At 37.9% G+C, this 25,575-nt stretch overlaps 1 protein-coding gene across 1 annotated transcript; it reads right to left on the reverse strand.

The window, feature by feature from the left end:
- On the reverse strand, positions 1 to 25,551 carry LOC137283527 (protein ecdysoneless homolog). Its single transcript, XM_067815080.1, has 14 exons — positions 25,320 to 25,551; positions 12,029 to 12,146; positions 6,210 to 6,297; positions 5,351 to 5,529; positions 4,935 to 5,076; positions 4,365 to 4,415; positions 3,824 to 3,952; positions 2,747 to 2,884; positions 2,339 to 2,424; positions 1,679 to 1,788; positions 1,221 to 1,380; positions 921 to 988; positions 580 to 824; positions 1 to 405 (listed from the first exon to the last, which is right to left on the reverse strand). Exons 1-14 carry the CDS (start codon positions 25,519 to 25,521, stop codon positions 13 to 15), a joined length of 2,109 nt encoding a protein of 702 aa, XP_067671181.1. The 5' UTR covers positions 25,522 to 25,551; the 3' UTR covers positions 1 to 12.
- Positions 25,552 to 25,575: the final 24 nt, after the last annotated feature.

Here is a 25,575-nt window from a genome sequence, read left to right on the forward strand (position 1 = left end):
AAAGGCTTCAGATTACAAGGCATCTGCATTAGGGGGCAGTCTAATCCCCATGCTGTGTAGAATGTTGGAAGCGGGACCTGGTAGCCCCTGTTGGGCACTGTAGGACTCAAGTGTGTTCTTGACAACATTTAGATTGATGTTAACAGGCACAAAACCATCATCTTCCTCATCAATGTCTCGCTGGTACTTCCTGGGGCTTGATGTTGGTGTGTTGTTAGGCCTTGGTGGTGGACGCTGGGGAGGTCGCTGTGATGGTCGTGGTGGGGGTGAAGGTCGAGCTGGAGGTGAAGGTCGAGTTGGAGGTGAAGGTCTAGCTGGAGGTGAAGGTCGGGAAGAATGTGAAGGTGAAGGGCGTGGTGGTGGTGGCTGTTTTGGACGCTGTGGTTTTGGTTTGGTATTTCCATTCTGAAAGTACACACAATATAATTCTAAATGAAAGTTTTCTCAGTAACAAAACAAATCAGAAATACATCATTCTGGACCTTTCATATCTTTTGTACTGCAAGCTTTACTCTAGGATACAGCTATACTGTTAAAATATAAAGTTTGAAAAGAAGATTATAGTCTGACCACGCATACCTGTTTTACTGTTTCTCTCTCAAAACTCTTCCCCACATTGGTCTGTGCAAGCTCACGATCCATCATGTCCATCACACTCTGTATCTTAGGATCTGGCTTTGGAGCAGTTTTCTTTGGGGATTTCTTCCTCTGGGGCCGCTTAGATGGTGAGTGCTTAGGTGGTGAATTGAGATCATCATCACTATCATCATCCCAGTCGTATTCACTCATATCGGAGCTGGATGCATCGTCATCATCATTGAATTCTGGATAAAAATAAAATTACAATAATTAACATAACCTGCTCCCACATTGTTTCCACTTAAACCTTTCCAAGGCATAATAGATGGTGTTCTACTCACCAAACATTTTCTGCATGGCGTGGATGAAGCCTGTGCTCTCAAATTGAATCTCTGTCTCTTCAGACTCTCTGTAAACAGGATGAACAAACACTGGAATGCATGGAACTATTGAGTGCATGGGGAAACAGTGGGTCACACGGGCAAATAATTCACTATGAATACAACAAACAACAACACAAGAGAGCTATGTGGGGAATGAGGGATCAATGGAACCAAACTCTGGTCTTCAGTATGACTGGGGAATGCTTCAGTATGAACATTAGACCACATCAACTAACATGAAAACTCTGTCACACTTACTGTGGAAACTCTGCTCCATCTATGCCTGATACATGGCCTACAAATGTCTTCATGGAGTCTGCCACCTTGCTCATGTCGAAGGCATCTGGGTCAGACCTGCCCGATGCTTTCTTCAGGATCTCATCCAGAGACTCGGGGGTCAGGTTCAACCAGCTGTCATCTGAGTGAAAGAACAGAATTTGAAGAAGAAGAAGAAGAAGAAGAAGAAGAGGAGGAGGAGGAGGAGGAGGAGGAGGAGGAGGAGGAGTGCTTCCACTCTGGCCAACTTATAATGTAATGGTATTATTGCGATTACTTGCCAACTGTTCTATGTGGTTCATAAAATGCAATTTAACATACAGGAACTTGGGACTTGATTTTAAGGGACCTGTATCTTTAAAAACTCCTACTTGTAACTGATGTGTCTATACCTATCTGCATCACTGAACAATTCGCATTATCATGACTGGACTCCTTACCATCAGGTGCGGGCAGCGTCTTCTCCTGTCTACGAAGACTCTCCAGGTCATAGCTGGTACTGCCAACCAGGTCCAGCACTTCCTCCCCAGGGCTTGCCCTGAATGAACCACTGACAACACAAAATATCAACTGGGTGAAAGAATGAACACCTTAAGGAGGAATCAGGAAATTCTTGTCTATTGCTCAGTAATCTGACCCCTATCTATGGCCAAGGAGCAGTGTAACTGATATTTGAGTGTAGAACATACTCAGCTTTGTGTATTGGTCAAACACAGCAGTAAACTTGCTATTTCATATCAAGAAATTATAAAAACAATTTGCTGCAGGTGATGAGCAAATTGATAACCATTGTGTTCTCAGCAATATAACTGAATCTCAAAGGATAGTTCAATAGAGAGAAAGTTTACTTATCTTCACTTCTGCAAAGCAATTACTCATTTCAAAAGATACAAGTTTCATATTTCTTCCAGAACATTAACTCAAATTTTATCAAACCATCTGTGAATAATGATGATTTTCAAGTGCTTCTGTTCACTAGACATGGATACACTGTCTGTAAATGTCTGTTACTTTTTCCCAAATGCTATATACATTTTCTATCACTTCCAAACTGTTTTGCTCCACACATACACCCATGCCATCTTAATCCATTCTCTTACCCATTGCTGATCTGCAGTTGCTCCATGTAGAACTTCCGAGCCTCTGCCAGCAACTCTGTATACAACTTGGACCCTGTCACTTCATCCTGGAGAAAAAGAGTTCAGTCATAACAGTTACATAACTACAAAGTATATTTGCAGTGAAGCAAGTCCTTAACTCAGGGTAAGTCTAACACAAGCTTTTGTTTCTGTGAAAGTATGAAAGAAATCCTTACATCTGGAAAAGTGTGGAACAAGTCACTACTTATGTAAAAGTGTAAAGCACACTCATCCCACTACTTCTGTGAAAGTGTCAAGCACTCTCATCCCACTACTTCTGTGAAAGTGTCAAGCACTCTCATCCCAAGCTAACAAATACATGACATGTTCAATACTGTCAAGGAAGAACTGAATCCAACATTCACCTACCCTGAAATACCCACTCATGTTGAGGGACTTGAGGTACCTCTGCCATCGTACATCTCGGTCAGATGGAGTTGAGTGACCGTTGACACCCATCCGGGGACCACTGGAACACTTGGTACACAAGATCTCAAAGCCATGAGCCTGGAACAGAGAGGGTGTTGATGTCTCTCCAGATGATCAACTATAACATTGCTGAACAAGTAAGTGAATCAGGTTTAATATCACAGTTCAATGGTTTTTCAGTCGTATCAGCTGATGGAAGATGTTTGGCTGGATATAATGATGGTCAGAGAAGTTAACTTCTTATTCATAGAGAAGACGACTATGGAATGACAAACATACTTGGATATGAAAATGATTGATACTGATATATAATGGGACAAGGACCAGCAGCTCACAAAACTTGCTCTACTAAACCCTACTCTACTAAACTTTATATATGTTAGATAATAGTTTGGCCATGTAAGCCTTTATTTGCATATACGAAACAAAGGAATTTACTATTTAGAATCAATCAGAACTATATTTGTACTTATGACATGAACAAAACAATCAATGTAGATAGTTTGGTGAACCTAGCATGTAAACTTTAAGGGATGGAAGGAAGGATGGACGGAATGAATGCTATATAGCCCCATTACTTCGGGGGGATAATAATGATCATAGGTAACTTGCACACTTAAAGGAGACAACTCTGCCCATCCATAAGTGCAATAGTGGAATAAGTGCAATATAATATTGTGCGCAAATAGGCTTTTTACTGGCCCAAGTTGCCCTAAAACTGTAAAACCAACCAACCATGTGCAATAGTTCAATCAGATCTATGTAATGAAATAATCAAAAGTGAGATTCTATTTTTCAGGTGGTGCAATTTCTGCAATAAGACTCGAAACTTTCAGCAAAAGGTGATAAATGGTTATCATGGAAACTCAGTTAATAGGGCATGGCTGTTTTAGATGTAACAGATCACAAGTATGATCTTCATGCAAGTCTATACTGACTACACACTGCAGAATATCCTACTGAAATACAGAACTAATCTCTGGCTTCAAAACCATCATACAACACAGAGAGACTGACCAGCTTCACACCCAGATCATGTGACTGGAATTTGGGATTAGATGTTGGGGGCAATGTGTATCCGCTCCTCTTGTCCGGGGTAAACTGCTGGTGCATTAGCTGGGCATACAGGCAGCGAGTCAACTTCACCTGTACATAAAACACAAGGTCTGTTACTAGTGGGTGGCATGTGTAATACTGGAGGTATCCCCCTTACAAGCAAATAATGTTAGCAATGGCTCTTATGGTTACTGCTTGACTGCAGTGAGGTGGGTTTCATAAGATTTGAACAGTATTTCTGTTGGTGTTTTGATTTTGGGGACAGAAGACAAAGGGTGATAACTCACTGGTATATTTTGGTAAACCCTGAAGCTGGATATACAATATAACCGAAATGGATTGCTAATGAAAAGGATGTAAGACTGTCAGTTGAAGGCTAGTTTTATTTATAAAACTATGCATGCAATGTGGTCTTGATGACTCCATGATTGTAAACAGAGAGTGAGTGGATCCAGTATACACCTGAAGGAAAGTAGACATAAAAGTGATGACAATTCCTTACCCGTGATAGCACTTGATCAGTTGGTGAGAAGATCTGCATAGTTCTACATGCCTGAAATAAAAGCATTTCACATCATTAAATCAACTGTCTATATGAATCCACTCACCATAAATATCTTACTGTAACTGTCAAAGTAATTTAATGGGAAGACTTCCTCATAGAACAATGACACACTTACATGTGACATGCAAAAGTCTTCACAGAAATTAATTTATGCAAGACGATGGCCTCCAATTGTGTGACAGAAGTGAGCAATGTTATTTTACTTGTAGCAACTGGCAGGAGGAGCAAGTGCTTAAAGTGCTGGTAAACTGAACAGTTTTATCAATGGCTGTGTGTGGAAATTACAGTTATCCACCCCATGGCTCACTAGATATTTAGAGAATTTTGAGATGTGACAGTTTCTACAGGATTGGCTGTAGCAATAAGAGAATCACAGTAGAGGGATTTCAAGTTGAACTATATCTTATCATTGTTATTTTACTGTTTAATATAATAATTACCTTCAGACCAAAATTTTGCTGTGTATGATCAACATGCATATTTAGAAAGCTACATGATATGAACTACCTGTAGGTCTATAGGGTCCCGGTAGTAGAAGGCATGCACAGCAGGAGCAACCAGGGCAGAGTTTCGTCGTAACACCGGCACCAGTTTTGCTGGGATGTAGCAGTTGGTGTGATGGACATTTTCTTTGATTTTTTCCGGGAAGCTGAAATGAAATGTTACCCTGTACACTGCTACAACATTGTACATGAACCTGCTACATCGCTGTAGCTACACACTGCATGTACTACACATTGAAAAGTATGAACACGAGATGGGACACAAAATTCTGTTGAGTGTTTTCAGTTCTGTATCAGGGTTCTCACACATCTGAAATGTTCCATTCACAGGTACAAAACATTTTATGCAAGGTAACCATATATTAACTAATTCCATATAAATATGAATATAAACTAGAATCCAAATATTATCATACTGACCAGCTGAGCCGCGAGAAGATGCATCGCTGTATCTGAGGTGATGCGCGAGTGAGGCTGGTGTGTTCACGAATACACTGGACACCATCCGGGATGTCTGGAGCAAACAACGGCAGTTCCATCATCTCAGCTGGGGTTTGTGGGATAGGTATAATGTGAACATCTCCCTGATAGATGTACACCTGGAAGAAAGTACAATCTTGTATTGAAGAAATATATACAATGTATATAAAACAACAGGGAATACTATAAACACTGAAGGGAAAGTAAACTGCAGCCTCTTCAAGGATATAAATACAACTCACGAGCCTGGGAAACAATCTGATCTGGCCATTTCAGACAAGACTGTTTTATAAACAGGAGGATAAAGTTTTAAATATTCCCGAATATTCTCACAATTCTCAATGTTAATCTGTACTTTTCCTTCTGCAATCGAGTGGACCATATAATTTTCTGTGTTGCCAAGACATGTAAAAATAAATTCAATGGGGAAATTCTATTTAATTTAATTTATTATTTAGCAATATTCCAGCAATAACACAGCAGGGGACAACATAATCGAGGTGCACACATTGACACCCATGAGTAAGTTTTCTTTAACGAAGAGGCTACCTAAATGCCCCACCTAATTACACCCCCTGTATGTGAAAATACTAGCATCTACAGTAACTCTTTTCATTCACCAATAGAGATAGCAAAGCAATTCTACAATACACTGACACACTTGACTAGACTAATAATTGTTTTATGACACATATCCTGTTTGAATCAAGAACTTATGCTCACAAATATGTCCATGAATTATACACTAATTATATGTTCTTTATTATCAACATGTTGTATCATCACACAGCACACCTACCCTGTTGTCGGACGTCTCTGGTGTCAGCCATTTTGGCAGAGATTCAGCAGCCTCTATTAGCAGGAACTCTCCATCATTGTCTGATGTCCTGCAATACATTATCAGATCTAATCACATCATTGATAGTTACCAATTAAATTACCATGAGTAACTAATCAATCACTGAATCCAATGACATTAAGCTCATCAAATAGTTTTCAGAAAAACACACGGTCCGATGGTCATCAGGACCTGTCTGGCAGAAAATTCAGATGTTCCAGCGGTCCTCACACGAAACACTTCTGTCTGACCCTGGCTCAGAACACAGGGTGCAGTTAATGAGTGAGTGAGTTTTAGTTTTACGCCGCAATATTCCAGCTATATGGCGGCGGTCTGTAAATAATCGAGTCTGGACCAGACAATCCAGTGATCAACAACATGAGCATTGATCTGCGTACTTGGGAACCGATGACATGTGTCAACCAAGTCAGCTAGCCTGACCACCCGATCCCGTTAGTCGCCTCTTACGACAAGCTGAGTCGCCTTCAATAGCAAGCATGGGTGCACTCAGTTAACCATTTGTTAGAACACAGGGCACAGCTGACCCTTTATCAGAAAACATGGTGTACTCAATTATTGCACAGAACACTGGGTGCATTTGACCACTGCTCAGAACACAAACTGTGCTTTTTCATTCTTAACTATGTGTACTTATTGTTCTTTACCAATGCTACTGATCAGAACTCAGAGTTTGCCACTCAGAAGTCTAGGTGCTCTTTATTCTTTCTCAAAGTCCATAATACACTTGGCTCAGTTGAATTTTACAGAAAATATTATGTCAATGTCATCGTGGTTAAAATTTCTAATTAAGACATTTGATAATATTGATGCCTATTTTGTGGCTGATTTTACCTCAGGAATCAAATTAAGTATTTTTCAGTGGGCACTGTCACGATAATTTAAGGGTGCCATTTCATTTTTATGTGTGCCATAAATTCATGCTCTATGAAAATGAACTTCAAAACATTACATGATTTGAAGTGAATGTAAAGGTTGTAATTGTAACATTCACTAATAAATCATTTCTAATAAAACAATGCAAGGTATGTATTTTAGCTTAATCAATGACCTCAAACTTTGAAAGGACACTGAGGATTAGCAGGCTGTCTGACCTGTATACTTTATCATCAGTCTTTGTTCACAAATAAACTTTATATCATGAAAGATAATAATGGGTGAAAACATACTTTTAATCACTTTTGCCCACAAATTTTCGATCCCTGAACCTGATAGTTGGTTGTCATACATATAAGTTAATTGAAATCATCATGTACAAAATCATGCATATGTCCAGGCAATTCAGTGATTGATATTATGAACACTGATCCAATCCTCTGGGTACAGTCACCCAGCTAAACCACCTAATCCTCTAATCAACACTACCATAGCTACAAGGTATCTATTCTAATCTTGTGAAACATCTGAAAACATCGCATGAACAAATATACAACTTTTATGTAAATATAATAAGTATTGGGATTGGTTTGTCACCAAGTCAGACCTCTCCCCACATTACAGACAACCTTGAGGACAACCCAAAGACCTGACATAAAAGATACAACCTGCATGTCATGAGGACATCAGAATCTTATCAGAAGCCATGATGGAGGAACTGCACAAGTATATGAACATGGGCCAGTTTGGGTAACACTAAAGGTACCCTACCGGCTTGTACTAAGCTGACGAAATTCAAACATTTTTAACTCTATGGCATAGCTACTAGAGCTAGTTAACATCCCTTGCAGAAGGATGGGTCATTCAAAACACTCCATTGCCAGTGCCTAATGCTATGATCTCATACCCCTCTCTCAGAAATATCATGCCATGCACAAACTACTCACAAAAACAAGATTGAGGTCCCATAAATACATAGAATCAAATTTACACCTTATACTCTTGTGACAAAGAACACAACCTTTTAAAAAAACATCCTCCCTGTGGAGGGATATAATTTTAAGCTTACTGCAAATTCCATTTAGTTCACTGATTAAAGAATTCCCAACAGGTGAAGACAATGCAAGGCTACCGGCCATTATCAACATGCCCATCAATTCCTCATTACAACACCAGCAGTGACAGGACCCACAGTGAGGCTGTCAGACAGTAGAGATATGGCATATTTAGGATGCCCCTTGTTAAACAATGCCAAGGAATGTGGGTTTTATGAATGGACTGTCTGGTTGAGGCAGCAAGGGGATGATTTATTTACTTCTTGTCAGCTTTAGGTTAGACTGACTTGAGAATAGGATCCTTGTGCCAGGGTCATGAGTGTTCAAAGTTCTCCATTTATTGATATGGTTATTTTCGCCCACTTTGCTAAATTTTGCTGATGAATTTATTCTGATGAATGACTGGCTTTTATTGTAAATGTGCCCTCAATGCTTCTCATAGGATATTAAAAGAATTTTAAGTCTCTTAGCAATAATCATATTTATTAATCTACATTGGCCAAATTCAACTAATTTCACTTAGAGCTTTTTTTTCATTCCAGATTGCCTTCAATACTGTTTGTGAAATACATAATATTTATTTATATACATGAAAAAGAATCACAACAGTTTTACTTTTTGTTTAATACTCATTTATCATTCGTTTCCCATAAGAATTTCCCGAAAGCTTTTATGCAAAGAGCACTAAAGAGTAATGTGGTATTGATTATCAGTGTGTTTACAATCCTCATAACAACAGATATCGAAGAGCAGAATAGATGTCAAATTGTAAATGTAACATGCAATAAATGTAGATAATTGTGCCTTGGACAACTGAATCAACTCTGCCAAATTTACATGTACCTCCTTCAGACAAGACCCGTGAAGGTCCCGGGGTAGAATAGGCCTTCAGCAACCCATGCTTGCCATAAAAGGTGACTATGCTTGTCGTAAGAGGCGACTAACGGGATTGGGTGATCAGACTAGCTGACTTGGTTGACACATGTCATCGGTTCCCCATTGCGCAGATCAATGTTCATGTTGTTGATCACTGGATTGTCTGGTCCAGACTCGATTATTTACAGACCGCCGCCATATAGCTGGAATATTGCTAAGTGCGACGTAAAACTAAACTCACTCACTCACTCCTTCAGACAAAGTTATAATGCAAACACTCTCCTGTGTTTCCGCTGAAGCCAAAAGCAAAAAGTGCTTTGAAATATGAACAGTGTAAATGCAAAAGGAAAAACATCTTTCATGAAGATCAGCGTTAGAACTGTTCTTCAGCAACCAATGCTTGTGATAAGAGGCGACTAAGGGGATACGGCATCAGACACGCAGACTTGGTTGTCACATGTCACAGTATTCCAGTTACGTTGCTTACCGCTCTTGCTGTTGATCACATGTTTGTCTGATCCAGACTTGATGATTTACAGACCACTGCCATATACCTGGAGTATTGCTGTGAGTGGCATAAAACTCACTTTCATCACCTGCCCCTAAGGTACACTGAGAAAACAGCACTGTACAATATTGACACTTGAAGAAGCTTGTTTAATTTGTATCATGAACTTAAAACATGGAGAAATATGGTGACTTTTAACCAAAAATAAACACTGGATAGATATTAAAAAATCGTTTTATTTACAGAGAAACACCTCTCAACTTGCCCCTCACAAAAACTAGTTCTTCTTTCACTGTTGCTATGAGATCGCAAGATACTTCCTGGGAAAAAAAGACAGGTTTAATGACCAAACAGTGCACAAGTCTGAAACCTAACCCTACTACATAACACTGGAAGAAAGAACTGAATGTAATCATGTTAATAAGTACACACATGAAACATGCCTCAACATGCAATACACAGCTGAAACCAGTGATTACCACATCCTTCATAGTTGCATGCATACTAAACCCATAGATAACAGGCCAACCTGTTGTAGCAGTTATGTCATTATTTGTCCACTCACAAAGGGAATGTGAGAGCTATATATAACTAATGACCAGACAGAAGAGACCTAGTTTCAATTTCCAAGGGAATAAAAAACACATTATCATTATATGTAGTCACTGTCACTGTCAGTGTGGTTGAATATACCATTATACAGGGCTGATATGTACATAAACTGTCTGTATCACATACATAGAGCAAGCGAGTGAGTGAGTGTGTGAGTGAGTGCCAAGTACATATTTTAGCAACATTCCAGAATATCACAAATAAAGACACAAGGAAAGGACCCCACACATTTTTCCCTCTAAACCCCTGCCTTTCATCACAAGCAAACACTCTATCCACTAGGCCACCCAACCTTGCCCTTACATGAAGAAAATCATAAGGTACTAAGCTAACAATCTGCACCACCATGAATGCCCTCAGTTACCAAGCATTAGAGGCACTGGTGAAATACCTGACAATTCTCAGGAAGAGACAAGCATGTTATTATAGGACCCTACTCTACTCCTTACCCACCATAATTACCAGGGATTAGGACCACTGACTGACCTTTGTCAGATTTACATCTGCAGCGTCACAGACTGTGATTCCCTGGCCTTCAGTACAGACGTTATAGTTACAGATGACTTCATGCCTGCCTGTTTTATACCACACACTTACACCATCCCCAGACCAAGCACCTGCTTGGTTCAACCAGGTCACATCACAAGTGATGACTACCTCAACACAATTGTCATGAAATACATGATCCCTTTATGAGTTCGTCGGATCTCATTTTTTTCAAATTTCAAGTCAAAACATAACACATATAATGAAACAGTATGAAAAAAAGCAACATGCCAAAATAAAATCTGACATTTTGTTTTGAACACTGAAAGAGGGCTAATTCAAATTAGCAATGTCATCATGATACTCCAGGAACAAATCTACAATTCAGTTTGTTTAAATATACCACAAATGACTGAACTGACATAATAGAATTGAAAATGAATACAATACAAAGAGCGACATTAACCCTTTCTGCACTCACACATGCTATATTTACACAGTAACCATGAATGTATACAATCTCACACATAAGGAGTCATCATTCAGGCCAGATGGTTGACAAAGAACTGCCTTAATCCTTTTCATGGAAACATGAAAAAGATTAGTGGCTGACGGTTCCCCAGTTCACTCGAGATATGCTTCATGAGCACTTCTACATATGTAAACAGTTGACTATGTCAGCTTGCCACCATTACGCCCTAGGCGCCATTATGAAGCTCACTTCCACCAGATCAAACACATGCGTTCCTAGAAATATTTGAATAAGCATGTGTGTTCTCTATTGAGCATGTTGAAATACTCAGATAAATATAGAATTGAAATTACAAGGGTTTTATATGGACAGAATGTTTTAGGAATCTGGGTTTGGTATGCATGGACTGCACAGCTGTCAAAACCTTGTTCTCCCTGGACATATTACATTAAATTGATCAGTTGCATGGGCAATACATGTAGAATGTGGTCAAATGAATGTCACATGTGTTACACTTAGGAATACACTTTCCTTCTGAATAAGTTGTCCACTCATAATTTTGAACTTGGGAGCAGCGTAAGCTTACACTTGTCAGATGGGTACACAGAGTACATCAAGACTACAAGTTCAGATTTCTATTTTGTGGAGTGAGTTTAGATTTACACCATTTCTAGCAATATCGCAGCAACATCACATGCAACTGTAAAATGGCAATAACTGTTTAGCAGCCAACACCATTTTCGTGAGCGAAGAAACACAGGAATATTATCATCATAACTCATGACCATGGATGCACATGGAAAATAGTGACACCATTTCCTATCAATGAGTAAACATTTATCTATTAACATGTCATAATTAAACATGAATGACTTACTTGATGACAAGGCTTGGGTATGCCCTGGAGAGCCTGAACAAGAGGTACACAATCAACCATTCGTCATCAATGTTCTCTCCAAAGCTGGTGCTGCCATACAGGTGAGGAGGAAGGTTACCTAGCAACAGAAACACTTGATATACCAGGACCTTAAGTTTATAACCATTTCTTGAAGCACTGTGACAATAGGTGTTCCACTAAAAGTGTTGTGTCATCACTACAATGAGTACCTTAATGTACACAGTAACTGTTCCAGTCGATTTGTGCAACTGTTATAACATAGATCATCTATGTATATTTCTATGTCTTTGTATTGTGTTTATATTTGCAGTTATATATGCAATAAAATATCTTATCTTCAAAAGAGTTGTGTGCTAGATCCCTCAGTTTTTCAAGTCTCTAGGCAGAATATAGCCAATCCTTAGGGGTCACATACTCAGCAGATACAAATATGAGAGTTAAGCTGGTACTACTTTCAATGAATTTGTCCTTGGCAAAATTCACCACTGGACATCAGGAGAATTTACTGGGAGAACTAGGCTATCATGATGCAAACAACAATATCAGACAATCAAAACCAGTGCAAGACTGTGAAGTAGTTGAGGCAGTGAACAACAAGTTTCATCCACATAAACTGCAAACACTTTATCTAATTAAACTAGTGGATTTGTTTCTATATATCTCGACTCCTCCATCTTAGGGTCTTTACCCCAATGTAAAACGAGTTTGGAGAGTAGTTGCCTTGTACCATTCAGTTGCTGTTTATACATCAGACTTTGCCATTCATGTTACTCTCATGGGCTAACTAGTACAGGTATAGACAATACAGAGTTTCTTAGTTGAACCATCCAATCTCCTAAGCTTCATCATACAACAAGCTTATATGGCTGCATGAGGATCAATTCTAATACAAAGCCTAATCATATGGTTGCCATGTGGCAGGGGGCTCTGGAATCCCCACAGGGCTTCATGGAATCCCCACAGGGCTTCATGACCTTCACTGATTCATAAAATCATGATAATGTCACAAGCTATTTCAAGCTATTTTACTGTTTGTAAAAAGACTGTCGGTAATTTATTGATTCAAGCTCCATCTTCTATTAAGCCACTAAGACATTAGATGATGATTTATGGCACCTCAACATGACAAGAGCTGTTTTCATGCACCAAAAGCATGCATCCCATCACAATCCTACAGTCACTGTGAACAATGTAGCCTAGCTTTCCTTCAAGACACTTCTGAACGTAAAATCCAAGGATGTACAGTTCATAATTCTAACCTCAAACCAGGCAAGTAAAGATAATGAAACAGTCCAGTGTTTAATATAGGGACATCTTGTTCATATTATATTATTATTATCTAAGAATTATTATTCAAACAAATAAAATTTCTGTATACACTTCTAAGTGACTTTTCATGTCTTATGAAAGTCCTTATGTAATGGAAGCTGTTGAAACCGGCATCTGTCCAATCAGGCAAGTTGTCAACACCAGCGTAAAATCTCAGTCACGTCTGTTACTTATACATTCATCATCAGCTCTACAATCTGGCACATTGTCTTAACTAGACTATTCTTCAGTCCAGATGAGTGCCAGTTTAGACAGCTACCACTCTATATACATGAAACACACAGGGTATAGCTACTTCCTCATGCTCACATGTAATATACCAGTACAATCTTCTCAAGTATCAAGTTTAAACATTTTTAGACAATACTTTCTGTTAAGGTGTTAATGGCTTTGGACAAGTCTAATGGATTCTTTGTAACACTTTACATATAGCAATGCTTGATTTGATTAAGATTTGAGATATGTGGAAAACATTCAGAAATATTTACGTCCAAATCCTTTCTGAGTATGTCAATTATTGTCACACCTATTTATGTGAAGTTATGTAGGGAAGCAGAAATAGATTGAGTTTTAAATATTTCTCCTGAAACAACAGCTAACACCTTCCAGTAGCATCAGAATCCCTGAACTACTTTCCCGTCTGCTCAGCCCTTTCTGCAATGCAAAAACTACAAATGAAGGAAGTCCAGATTTCCTGATTCTTCAAACTCTCATGGGCTCCTTTTTATATGAATAAAGTTAATATTTTTATATAAATCATATATTTTAAGAGACACGGTGTTAATCTGAAATTTAAAAAAACAATTGTTCATATGTAAAGACAGGGAAGACTCAAAGACTTATAAAGAATCAAACTCCCAAGTGTAATCTGCCTGTTCACATCAGATATTGTTTGTACAGCAGACGGACATCAGCCCTGCTACCTGTAGCTAAGTAGGAATATCTGCCATTGCTCCCATTGTGATAATGTCATAGTTGACCTTTCAACAGAGAGTTACCATGTCATATTGTTGCCTGGTTCTGTTGAATATGGCCGGACTTCAACAGCTGGGCTGACCCAGAGTACAGCTGTCTTGTATATCACTGATTGAGGTTGACAAATAAATGGACCCCATTACTGTATAGTATTACCATTATGATGGATTCCGTCAATTTTTGACATTGCATTCATTTTCATTAAGATTTCTTTGTTTTTAGAACAAAATATATTCCTTAGATTTTTTACAGACCTGTTAAAAAAGTATGATCAATTGAGGCTTGGATCTCTAATCAACATGGTTGTGTACTGAAAAGCAAATTTGTTGTGCAAATTTTAACATCTGAATACCCTTTTCCCTCTAAATGACGGAAATGTTATATATTATGGTTCTAGATATGTTCCCTAAACGTATGGCATATGGGCAACGAATTCCTTGTCCCGTAACATAATCTCAAAATGACAGCATGTATCAATGAACACCCAGAACATTAACACTATGAAGGAAGATTAATTACACAGAAAATATTGCATGCCACAAGAACTTGTCATCCTGTACTATTTGTAATTCCTGAAATATAATTAGCACACCTGTCCGTCACAAGACGAGGTATCATTTGGGATTAATAAGCTGGGGAAACAACAACTGCACCAGTGATAGTCTGTAGTGACCAATAGTTTTCTTTCCCCAATGAATATAGTTTATATGAAATAGAAACAAGCTGAAGTAGTTTCAGTCTCTTTTTATTACTGACAAGAAACTTGAAACGCAGATCAAGTAAACAGTTAAAACATAAATTCAATGAAGCTGCAAGTCTACAGAGTAGGATAATTTTAAATCAAAGTGAATGAATCATGTACTTCCTTGGTTTTTTTGCACTACGTATTTATCAATGCATCATTACAACCCTTGGTATCATTACCTAAAACAGAATTTCAACTAACAGCTTACATGAAAATTTATGTCAGACGTAGAACAAAACTAAACCAAATTTGTCAGTCACTGAGTTGGACTTTGAGCAATATTCCAGTTAGAATGTTCTGTAAGCCAAAACCCAATGCACCATAATCACCATTGATTTTTTTTTTTTTACTTCACTTGTGGAGCAACTCTTAAGATAAAGTAACTTTTGAACTTTGTGGCCTGACAAGACCAACAGTCAATTAAGATCTGCAAGATCAGCAGTATTTATCCTGATAATACCATCAATACACAACTGGAACAGTGAGAGCTACAGGTCTGAAGGAAATCGTTCACTCTTGATTGAGCATTCTTTGGGGACCAATGGTTCATACCAGGAACGCAATCAATAGCAAACAGGGAAGGGTTAAATACATACCTCAGCAAACGCTGTTCACATAAATACATTAAATTTTCAAGCTGAGAAGGATTTCTTGCTGCGTGTCGCGTGTCTGACAGTGGAGTTTCATAATTTCTGGGACAGATGAGGATCAAGCATAAGCAGCTGATACAATAAGGTGTCTGATCGGGAGTATGCACCCCTGTACCCTCTTTTGGTTCTGCCAGACAGGTATCTTCAAATTTCATATCAAACTCAGTATGCACCCCTGTCCCCTCTTCCGGTTCTGCCAGACAGGTATCTTCCAGTTCTCAGGTATTTCATATCAAACACAAACAGCAGCAACTGAGGTAGTAAAGCCAGCCATCCCTGTGTTAAAAGTTTACAACTGCCATTCAAAAGATACAAAACATCCCACTGAAAGGACAGTGTTGTAGCCTAGTGGACAAAGCATTTGCTTGTCATGCCGAAGACAATGTGTAATATCCATTTCTGGTATTCCTCATTGTGTTATTGGTGGAAAATTGCTAAAAACGACGAAAACCCATACCCACTCATTCTTAAAGGATCATGGCAGACTTCTCGAGATCATCCACATCACAACAAACACATCTTCTTGCCAATTCCCCATCAACATGAACTGTCAACTGTGTGCAGATTGCACTTTGTGTTTGTTCTGTTTCCATTCTTCAGTTAAAACTTGTAAACCTGCTCTTTTCACAACATACACAAGCATTTTAAGTATGTTAAGATAAACGGTCATGCCTTTAACTACTATCAATCCATGCACCCTTATCATGTGCAACATGTGAAAATAAATATTGTCACTTGAGATAATTCAGACATTAAAAGACTGTTGAAACTACAATCTAAAGGATATGAAGGTCCATTTCATATTGTGCTGTTCACAATGGTGAGTGAGTGAGTTTAGTTTTACGTTGCAATCAGCAATATTCTTGCTATATGGTGGCAGTCTATAAATAATAAATTCTGGACCACACAATACTGTGATCAACATCATGAGCATCAATATGTGTGATTGGGAACTGATAACATGTCAAACAAGTCAGCAAGCAAGCGTGACCACACGATCCCTGTTTACAATGGATTTGTTGCAGTCTAAGAAACCAATCACATGCACAATTCCCATCTGTTAAATTGGCATCTATCTCAAAGCATCTCAGACAAGCAAACCCACTATGCACAGGGCATACAACCCTTCAGACTGATTTGAAAATCAATACCAATATTAAACATTCAAACATTGTTGAAAGGGGAGCTCTTCGCCTCTAATCAAGATGAGTCTGCCAACATCCATTTGATTATGCAAACTACAGTTTTGTTGTCTGCGAATTCATGTCTTCATATTAAACCTGACTGTAAGAGGGTTCTAATGACGAACGTTAATATGGGAGTAGCCATTGATTCTTCACATGATACCCTTGGATTTTTATTCAGCTGTTACATTAGTGTCATACAATTCAGATCTTAAAATGCATAGTTCATTGACCACAACACAAACAGGTTACATTTAAGAATTCCCAAACTGGAACAAACACGAGACATGCATGTGAAATCATGCAGTTTCTCCTGGGAGATATTGCTAGGAGACATTAACTCAATGAAATTGCATCACAATGTTCTGCAGACCATTGTGACATCATGTGCTACCATTACACAATCAAATGACAAATCTAATCTCTCTACCATGGAAGACAGAACGTCTTTGTTTTACACTCAAGATGCTGGTTATTTACAGTTTACAAACTGAACAATACTGACAAATGATTTCAAATGACATAAGAAAATATGTTCACAAAATCACAGCAAGACAAGTTTGAAATTGTTTTAAACTGTGTTCATATAATTTATTAATAATATTACAAAATGAGAATAAAATTGTCTGTTTGTAACTTGTATGAGAGCCTGGTAACCCGCACCACACATGATTTCAAAGAGCCAATTTTAAGCTATTGTCTTGCTGTAAGTGAGTGAGCTGGACTTAGAGGCGAAACAGTATACCGCAGCATGAGTGCAGCCATGGTATTCTGCTTTCAGTCTGCTTTACCATAAATCACTCAAATAAATTTTGACATAAAATGACGGTTTTGTTCATTCATGTTGTTAATTTTCTGCATTATGATGATATCTTATGTCCTGAACCAAAACAGGCTCAAAGAAAAGGCCTTGCTCTGTACCATGCTAAGAGCATTCGTTTCGCCCTTCAGTCTGATGCTAATGTAACAGTATTTTAGTTCTCACTGTTATATCATGGTGTGTCAGGTTAAATTATGTAAAAGAAATTCTGAGGGCAAAATCCTTCAACAACCCATTGTTGCTGTAAGAGGTGACTACGGGAATCAAGGTCAGAACTGAAAATTTTTTATGTGTGTCATAGACACCCAGTTGTGCAGATTGTATATTCATGACATCAGTCAATGGATTGTCTGGTCCAGACTCAACTATTTGATCATATATCCGGAATGTTTAAAAAGGTATGTATAGACGTTAGGTCATGAAGCCTGGATAACAAACATTATGACTTGTGAGTTTCAATATCATTTGGCACTCTCTGCTTAATCTATCTACAAAATAGTAATAAAAATGGCCTAATGAACCTTTATAATGTGTCTGTTCCACACAGCAAGCATGGAGGGACACAACTAAAGAGGTATGTTCAACATGACCTACATCAGTAACAACTAGACTTACAAAAGTCTTTATGGTAATAATTATTAGGTTAAATGAAAACTTATTTCTTGTTCTACGGATCCTCAAGTCACATTTTTTCAAGAATAAGAAACAAACAAACGTAATTGTCCCTGCTTAAAAAAATAAAATCCTATTGTCTTTATTGGCCGAAAACGTAAACTTACAACCAAACTTCTTTTAAATTGTTTTTTGTCCCATATACACTTCAAATATTCCCAACAGTAAAATACTTTTAGTATTTTGACAGAATGATAATTTGACAGGTGATTTTATTTTCATTCTTTCCCCTCCTGCCTTTAGATTTCCTGAGGGCAAAGGCCATAAAACAAGATATAAAATTGATCTGGCCTTATACAAAACCGTAAATAAAAGACTGGCATCTTGTACTATCCACTTATCTAGACTCTAGACTTGCCTCTTTAAGGCTAGAATTATGATACATCCATTCGGTTTTGCAGCCAGTAGCACCTTGGAGCAAAGCTAGTAACAACCCTACACTCAACATTAATTCTGCATTGCCCTTGCCCAAACCATTTCGCAGCCTACGGCTAGTCAAGCCAAACCTACTCTTTAGCCAGTGCTATCTGGATGAGAGGTCAATTTCTTCCATCTGACAGACAAATTGCTGGACTATGTTTGCAATGGCTGCGATGCTCAATTACTCCCTGATAGGTTTAGGAGCAGGAGGAAATTAATGCTCCATGTGGAGCTGATGAATTGTCCATGTTATTTACGCAACACAAGTTGATAACTGTAGCAACAATGCAAAGTTGATGTTATGTTTGAGGAACAATTACAGCATTAGGCATAAAACTTTAGACTCTGGAGAATGTTATTTCAATTATTTATATTTCTGTAATAGATACAAGCCACAGATATATGATCGCTCTGTACAGGTAAACTGAAGAAGCTGAAAAGCTGAGTGGCTTAAACATATAAATGACTGAAACAGACAAATCTGAATTACCAATCAATAGTAGTCCGTGAATATTGTTTAAATCCTGAACCATGTTGTTTTAACCCATTAACACTTAACTTATGTATGTACAATATTCTTGCTTTATCAAACATAATAACTATTGTCCGAAAGGATGGAATAATAAATATTTTCAGTATTATCATATAAATCATTAACAATCTCATTAGAGGTTAGAAAAGTTGTTTCACATTAGAACTGGTCAGAAGCACAATATGTCTGACTTACATACCGAAGATCGGTTTGTCAAGCTCTGAGACTTGTTGTTCATCATATCAATCAGCGGTATATCTGGACCAGAATCAGTCAGTGAGAGGCAGACACTGTTTATTTGGAACACTGCAAGGCATGGTCTTACACAACAAACAAATGCACATGCAGTTTCATCTTAAGTTCTTACAAAAATGCATTTTGATTTAGTTTTCAATAAACTTATCACTGACAGCCATTGCCATATAATCTGTCTTTTCAATATTCATCTAAATAAAACCACAGCATTGAATGGCCTCAGGGAAAATCATCACACACGGTAAATGCTCTGTGATGGGCACTTGAAGCAGTTCATGCTGACTGTCCTGCATTAAAGTATGGGAGGGGGTCCTCATGTCAACTTTCTCCCACACTCTCAACATGTTTAAGTCATAAACTATCAAGTAGTTTTAACTCTGGAATCAGGCATGCAGTGTTCCATACAGTTTACGGCTACAGGATTTGAATCAGCCCCCAAATTATTCCATTTACAATAGGTTCAAGACAATGAACCATTGATGTTTAAGGTTAATTTCAAACACTATACATGTCAACACATCACACACACACAATGCCACATCCCTTCAGCGCAGTTCAAACGTCTACACTCGATATGAGCAGCTAGCTTACACTGTTTTCTAAACCTTGAACTTTGAATGTGTGTTCTGCATATGTGGCTGCAACAATACCTACACAGCTGGAAACAATCATGGGTGCAACAAAAAATAACACCTAAAACAATCCAGTAATATAGTCACAGCAAACATGGCAGCACTGTGGCAAACTCAAAATCCATATCTGAATTTAGTAAGATCCACATGGTACATTAATAAGTGGAATTGTTTGATCAAGCTAATGTGGAAGTATTGCCTCCAAGAACCCATACCAAGTTATTCCAGGGGTCCTAATTCAAACATGTCATCTGTGTACATAATTGAAAAGCAGACCTTTCATGATGATGTATATGTGGGGAAATCAATAAGCTACTACTACGCCTTGTATACCACTAGGGATATAATAACACCCAATATTGACACTCATAGTCCCCGGGTACTAGCACTGTGGGTAATATTGTACTGTAATACGTGTATGAAGTCTGGAACAGTTAATTAACTAAAAATAGTCAACATGACTACTGTTTACACACTTGGCAGCACCTACTGATTAAACAGTTATCAATCTTATTTAAGGGCTTCTGCATTCTGTATTTAAACTTTTCTAAGACTCTGTATTTAAGACTATACTAAGACACTCATAAGCCATAATTGAGAGGCTCCTGGTTTCTGTACACAAGACGTTAAAGAGTTCTAGGTCCTGTACAGGGTTCTGTATTCAATCGTTACTCTGGGATCCTTTAGTCCAGATGCTCTAGGGTTCTGTATCCCAGAGGCTCTAGGGCTCTGTATCCCAGAGGCTCTAGGGTTCTGTATCCCAAAGGCCTGGGAAGATCCAGGTTAGAATTGGCCTTCAGCAAGCCATGCTGTCCATACCATTAATGGGTTTGGGTGGTCAGACTCACTGACTTACTTGACAAGTCCTCTTGTCCGAGTCACCTCAATCAAAAGCTCATGCTGCTGATCACTTGATCGTCTGATCACACAACACTGCCAAATAGTTGGAGTGAGTAAGTGTGTTTGGTTTTACGCCGCTTTTAGCAATATTCCAGCAATATCACGGCGGGGGACACCAGAAATGGGCCTCACACATTGTACCCATGTGGGGAATCGAACCCGGATCTTCGGCATGACGAGCGGACGCTTTAACCACTAGGTTACCCCACCGCCCCGCCAGATAGTTGGAACATTGCCCACAAACGAAAACTGTATTTAAGAAACTCAAGGATGTTGCATTAAGCGGCTCACAATTTCTGTATTTTAGACACTCTACCCTGGGTGCTGTTTCAATAGGTTCTGGGATCTGTATTCAATAGGCTCTGGGGATGTGGGGTTTATATTCAAGAAGCTGAAGTTCTATATTAAAAGGACTACCAGGATCTGTTTAACATGTTGAAAGGAGCTACAGGGTTCTGTTTCTGTTACTCTTGACTTGGATTGAAATGGTTCCAGGATTATATACTTTTCTAAACAGAGGGACAGAATTGAATATGAGATGTAATACTGTTTTAACCAAAATTAGATAGATAGACAATATTTCTTATAGCATTAATACCTCAACAACTATTATACCATTCTTACATTATGAAGGAGGAAAAAGTACTATGAGAAGTGATTTATCAATTCACATCTGTCAATGACTAAATAGATCACACAATCATCACATAAAAATCTTGTCTAGCTGTTTCATCCAACAATCAAAGCTTGCCTAATCTTATGTCATTTATTCAAATAAAATCATGCTTTGGATCCATCTTTTCTGTCCCTTACCAATATGCAGCTATGTTTCTTTGTCAGCCATAACTTAGAGTAAACGTAACAAAGGTCAACTGTTTATGGCGCCATTAAAATTTAAACACAAAAGACAAATGTTTTATGTTTTGATTTATGCTATAGCAGTGTGAAAGATGCGTATAATTATCATTCACTAAACAGCCACTAGGTACATCTGACCATAACATTGTGTATCTTCTTCCTACTTATTGACAAAAGTTGAAAACTGAGAAACCTAGTGCTAAATCATGGACACATGAATGTTTAGATACCCTAAGGGGTTGTTTTGACTGTACAATTTGGAATGTTTTGAAAATACTTGCAATGATTTGAATAAGTTTACTCATGTGGTTACTGACTCATACATTCTTGTGTGGAATGCATTGTACCTGTTAAAACCATAAAGATATATTCCAATAATAAGTCCTGGGTAACAAAACAATTTAAGTCTGTGTTGAATGAAAATGAGATGGTATCTATAGAAGGGGATAAAGTCACAGTAAAGAAATTCAAGAAGAAATTTTGTCTTTGACAAGTAAGGGTAAACATGAATATAAACCCAAAGTAGAAAGCAAAATTTCAGAAAACAAAACACAAAGTGTATGGAGTGGACTATCATGGGATCTGTGAAAAAGCCTCAAAAAGTTGATGATGACTTCGCCTTCTCCAATGAGTTCAATACATTTTTATTCAAGATTTGATTCTGTACATTCCTAAGGTAATAGGAAAGCTGTTCTAGACTCTTTTCCTCCAGGTGATGACATACATATTTCAGTTGAAGATGTTATTATTGCATTCTCCCATATCAACATACATAAGCCTGTGGTCCAGATAATTTGTGTGGTATTGTACTTAAAGAATGCAAAGAGCAACTGGCTGTCATATTTAAAAAATTATTTCAAATTTATTAAATACTCAAATTGTTCCCATTCTTCGGAAAACATCTAGGATTTTCCCTGTTTGAAAACAAGCAAATCCATTGATCAACAATGATTGCAGGCCTGTTGCCCTGACTTCTATTGCCATGAAATGCCTACAACATTTGATTAAAAACATATTATTGAATCAAGTAAACCCACTTTTAGACCCATTACAAGTTTGTTTACAGAGCCACGAGAGTTGTACAAGATGCAAGCAACCATTACACTTTTGAACACGATTTATCAACATTTAGAAAATTGTGGTGCATATGTAAGAATTTTGTATTCTGACTTCAGCTAGGCATTTAACACCATTCAACTCATACATTAATGAAGAAACTCTTAGATATGAATGTTAACCCAAACTTGATCAGATGGATAAATTCTTTCCAATTTTGTCTGTGTAAATGGTACTCTTTCATCACGTGTTTGTACAGCCATAGTTGCTCTGCAAGGTTGTGTTATTTCACTCATCTTAAACCTTTCCCCAGTACTTTTTGTTACATTCCACTACTGAGTCTAACAAAACCCTATGGGAGGTTGCATCAGGTAACCGTTAAGACTGACCAATCAGAACAAAGCTTACCAAATCGTGAAAGTGGACATTCACATTCATACCTTTTGAACTTTTTATCTCGAAAGGGTTCGTACTGGAACAATTCCGAATGCTATTTAGCGTACACTCGCTTCCGAGTGATGCACAAGGCGTATGTACAACCATGACAACAGTGACTAAATAGTCGCTGAAAATAGTTTTTTGGCAATATTCAAGGATGTTATGTTGCGGAAATATTAGCTTATGGTAACCATGTCAACAGGTCAAATATCTGTGTTATAAGCAGATTTTTGTTTGTGGAGAGATCTGTGTCAGTGACCTGAATATTTTGAAAGTCCCTCCGATCCCTAAATAGTAGCCGTTGTCTGATTGGATAAATCTATTTAACTGTCTCGTGTTTGATTGGACAGTCACTGGTCGCTCAAAGGTTACCAGTTCTACAAAGTTTTGTTAGACTCAGTGGTGGAGTGTAATGAAATACACTGAGACTAAGTTTACTTAGACTGATCTGAAGCATGCTATAGAAATGAAATTAGTGACTTTGTGGAGAGGTGTAATGCAAATTTTCTATTTCAAAATGTAAACAAAATGAAAGAAATAATAATTGATTTCAGGAAAGATAAATTATCTGATTTACTAGTAAACATAAATGGCAAGGATATTAAAGTAGTTGAGGAATACAAATATCTCAGCACTGCTAGTATTTTAGACTCAGAATTATCATGGAATGCTAACACTAGCAGAATATAAAAAAAATGCAAGCAGCGGTTACATTTTCTATGGACATTAAAACACTTCAACTTTGACCAAACCATTATGGTGCTTCTCTAAAGAAGTTTTACCCAGTCTGTTCTAACTCTTAATTTTCTGCTGGTATGGGAACTTGTCTGTATAAAAGAAAAACAAATTGCTCAAAATTCTTAATACTTCATCAAAAATAATTGGTCTACCTTTGGAAAGTATCAGCTATTTTCATGAGCATGACATTATCAAAAACACAAACAAAATTCTACGAGACCCGACTCATGTTCTATTTTCGGAATATTCCATTCTCCCTTCAGGCTGTAGACTGCATATGTCGACATTACGAACAAACAGGGCCTGCCGTTCTTTTATACCTTCAAGTATAAATAAATAGAAAAAGGACTGCATGTACTATTTTCAAGATTTCTGTTATTTTGATGCTGTTGTTGTATATAGATGCTTTTTATGACTGAGACTGAGACATGGAACTGTGCAAAGACAATTTCCACTATACGGACAAAAGAGTATTATCTTATCATATCTTAAATAGTGAATAAGTATACATGATTTTGTTTTTAAGTTACTGAAAAGTAGCAAATTTCACAGACATTGACAGAGATGACAGTATATGTATTTCAGAGTACATGTCGTACTATGTGCATGAAAATGATGCTGAATGCACGATAGCATGGGCAAATGTTTATTAATTGTACAAAGATACTAACATGTAATATATATACTTTTTAAGAACAAAAATCATGTAAATTATCAAAAGAAGAAAGACAATAACTGATCTGAATTAGGTAACAATGACAGGAGAATGATCACTCCATGATTGAATTTGTAAATGATTTCTGTAAGTCATCATCATGAAAAACAAAACAAAATGTAAGCCAAACTGGAAACAAAATGGGAACCCACTGATTCAGGTTCTATCATAAATTTGCATGATTAAGAAGATATTTTCACAAACAACAAACATGACGAAAGGAAAAAAACACCACGCGAGTGACAATGCCATTGTTATGAGATCGGAGAGTTACAGCCCAGGGGAATCTTCGTTGCTAGTGAATGCATGAGTTGGCTACTCTGTGACTAATCTGTTATACGTCAACCTTACCTTTCCCTACAACGGGGCACAGAGTGAAAGGTTCGCATTGCCAAATGTAATCGACCAGGAACGGGCTCAGATGAGCTAGGAAAATGTCAACTTGTTCCTCAAGGTATGTCTGAACTTCATCGTCCCCTATTCGATTTGGAATGGACGGAAACAGATAATACTCCACGGTGTCGTCGCTTGAACGATGGCCCTTGCCAGCCATGCCGATGTCGTCCTATTTCGTTCTAAAAACGAAAACACGGAAGTGAAGTTATTC

The sequence above is a fragment of the Haliotis asinina genome, chromosome 5 (assembly GCF_037392515.1).
Source record: "Haliotis asinina isolate JCU_RB_2024 chromosome 5, JCU_Hal_asi_v2, whole genome shotgun sequence".
Classification (NCBI taxonomy): domain Eukaryota; kingdom Metazoa; phylum Mollusca; class Gastropoda; order Lepetellida; family Haliotidae; genus Haliotis; species Haliotis asinina.

Excerpts from the sequence above, each read along its gene's own strand:
- LOC137283527 (XM_067815080.1), bottom strand. The coding sequence starts at position 25,521 with ATGGCTGGCAAGGGCCATCGTTCAAGCGACGACACCGTGGAGTATTAT. Across the intron at positions 12,147-25,319 it reads GTGCCCCGTTGTAGGGAAAG|GTAACCTTCCTCCTCACCTG; the intron begins GTAAGGTTGACG and ends TTCTGTTGCTAG. Across the intron at positions 5,530-6,209 it reads CAGAGACGTCCGACAACAGG|GTGTACATCTATCAGGGAGA; the intron begins GTAGGTGTGCTG and ends ACTTTCTTCCAG.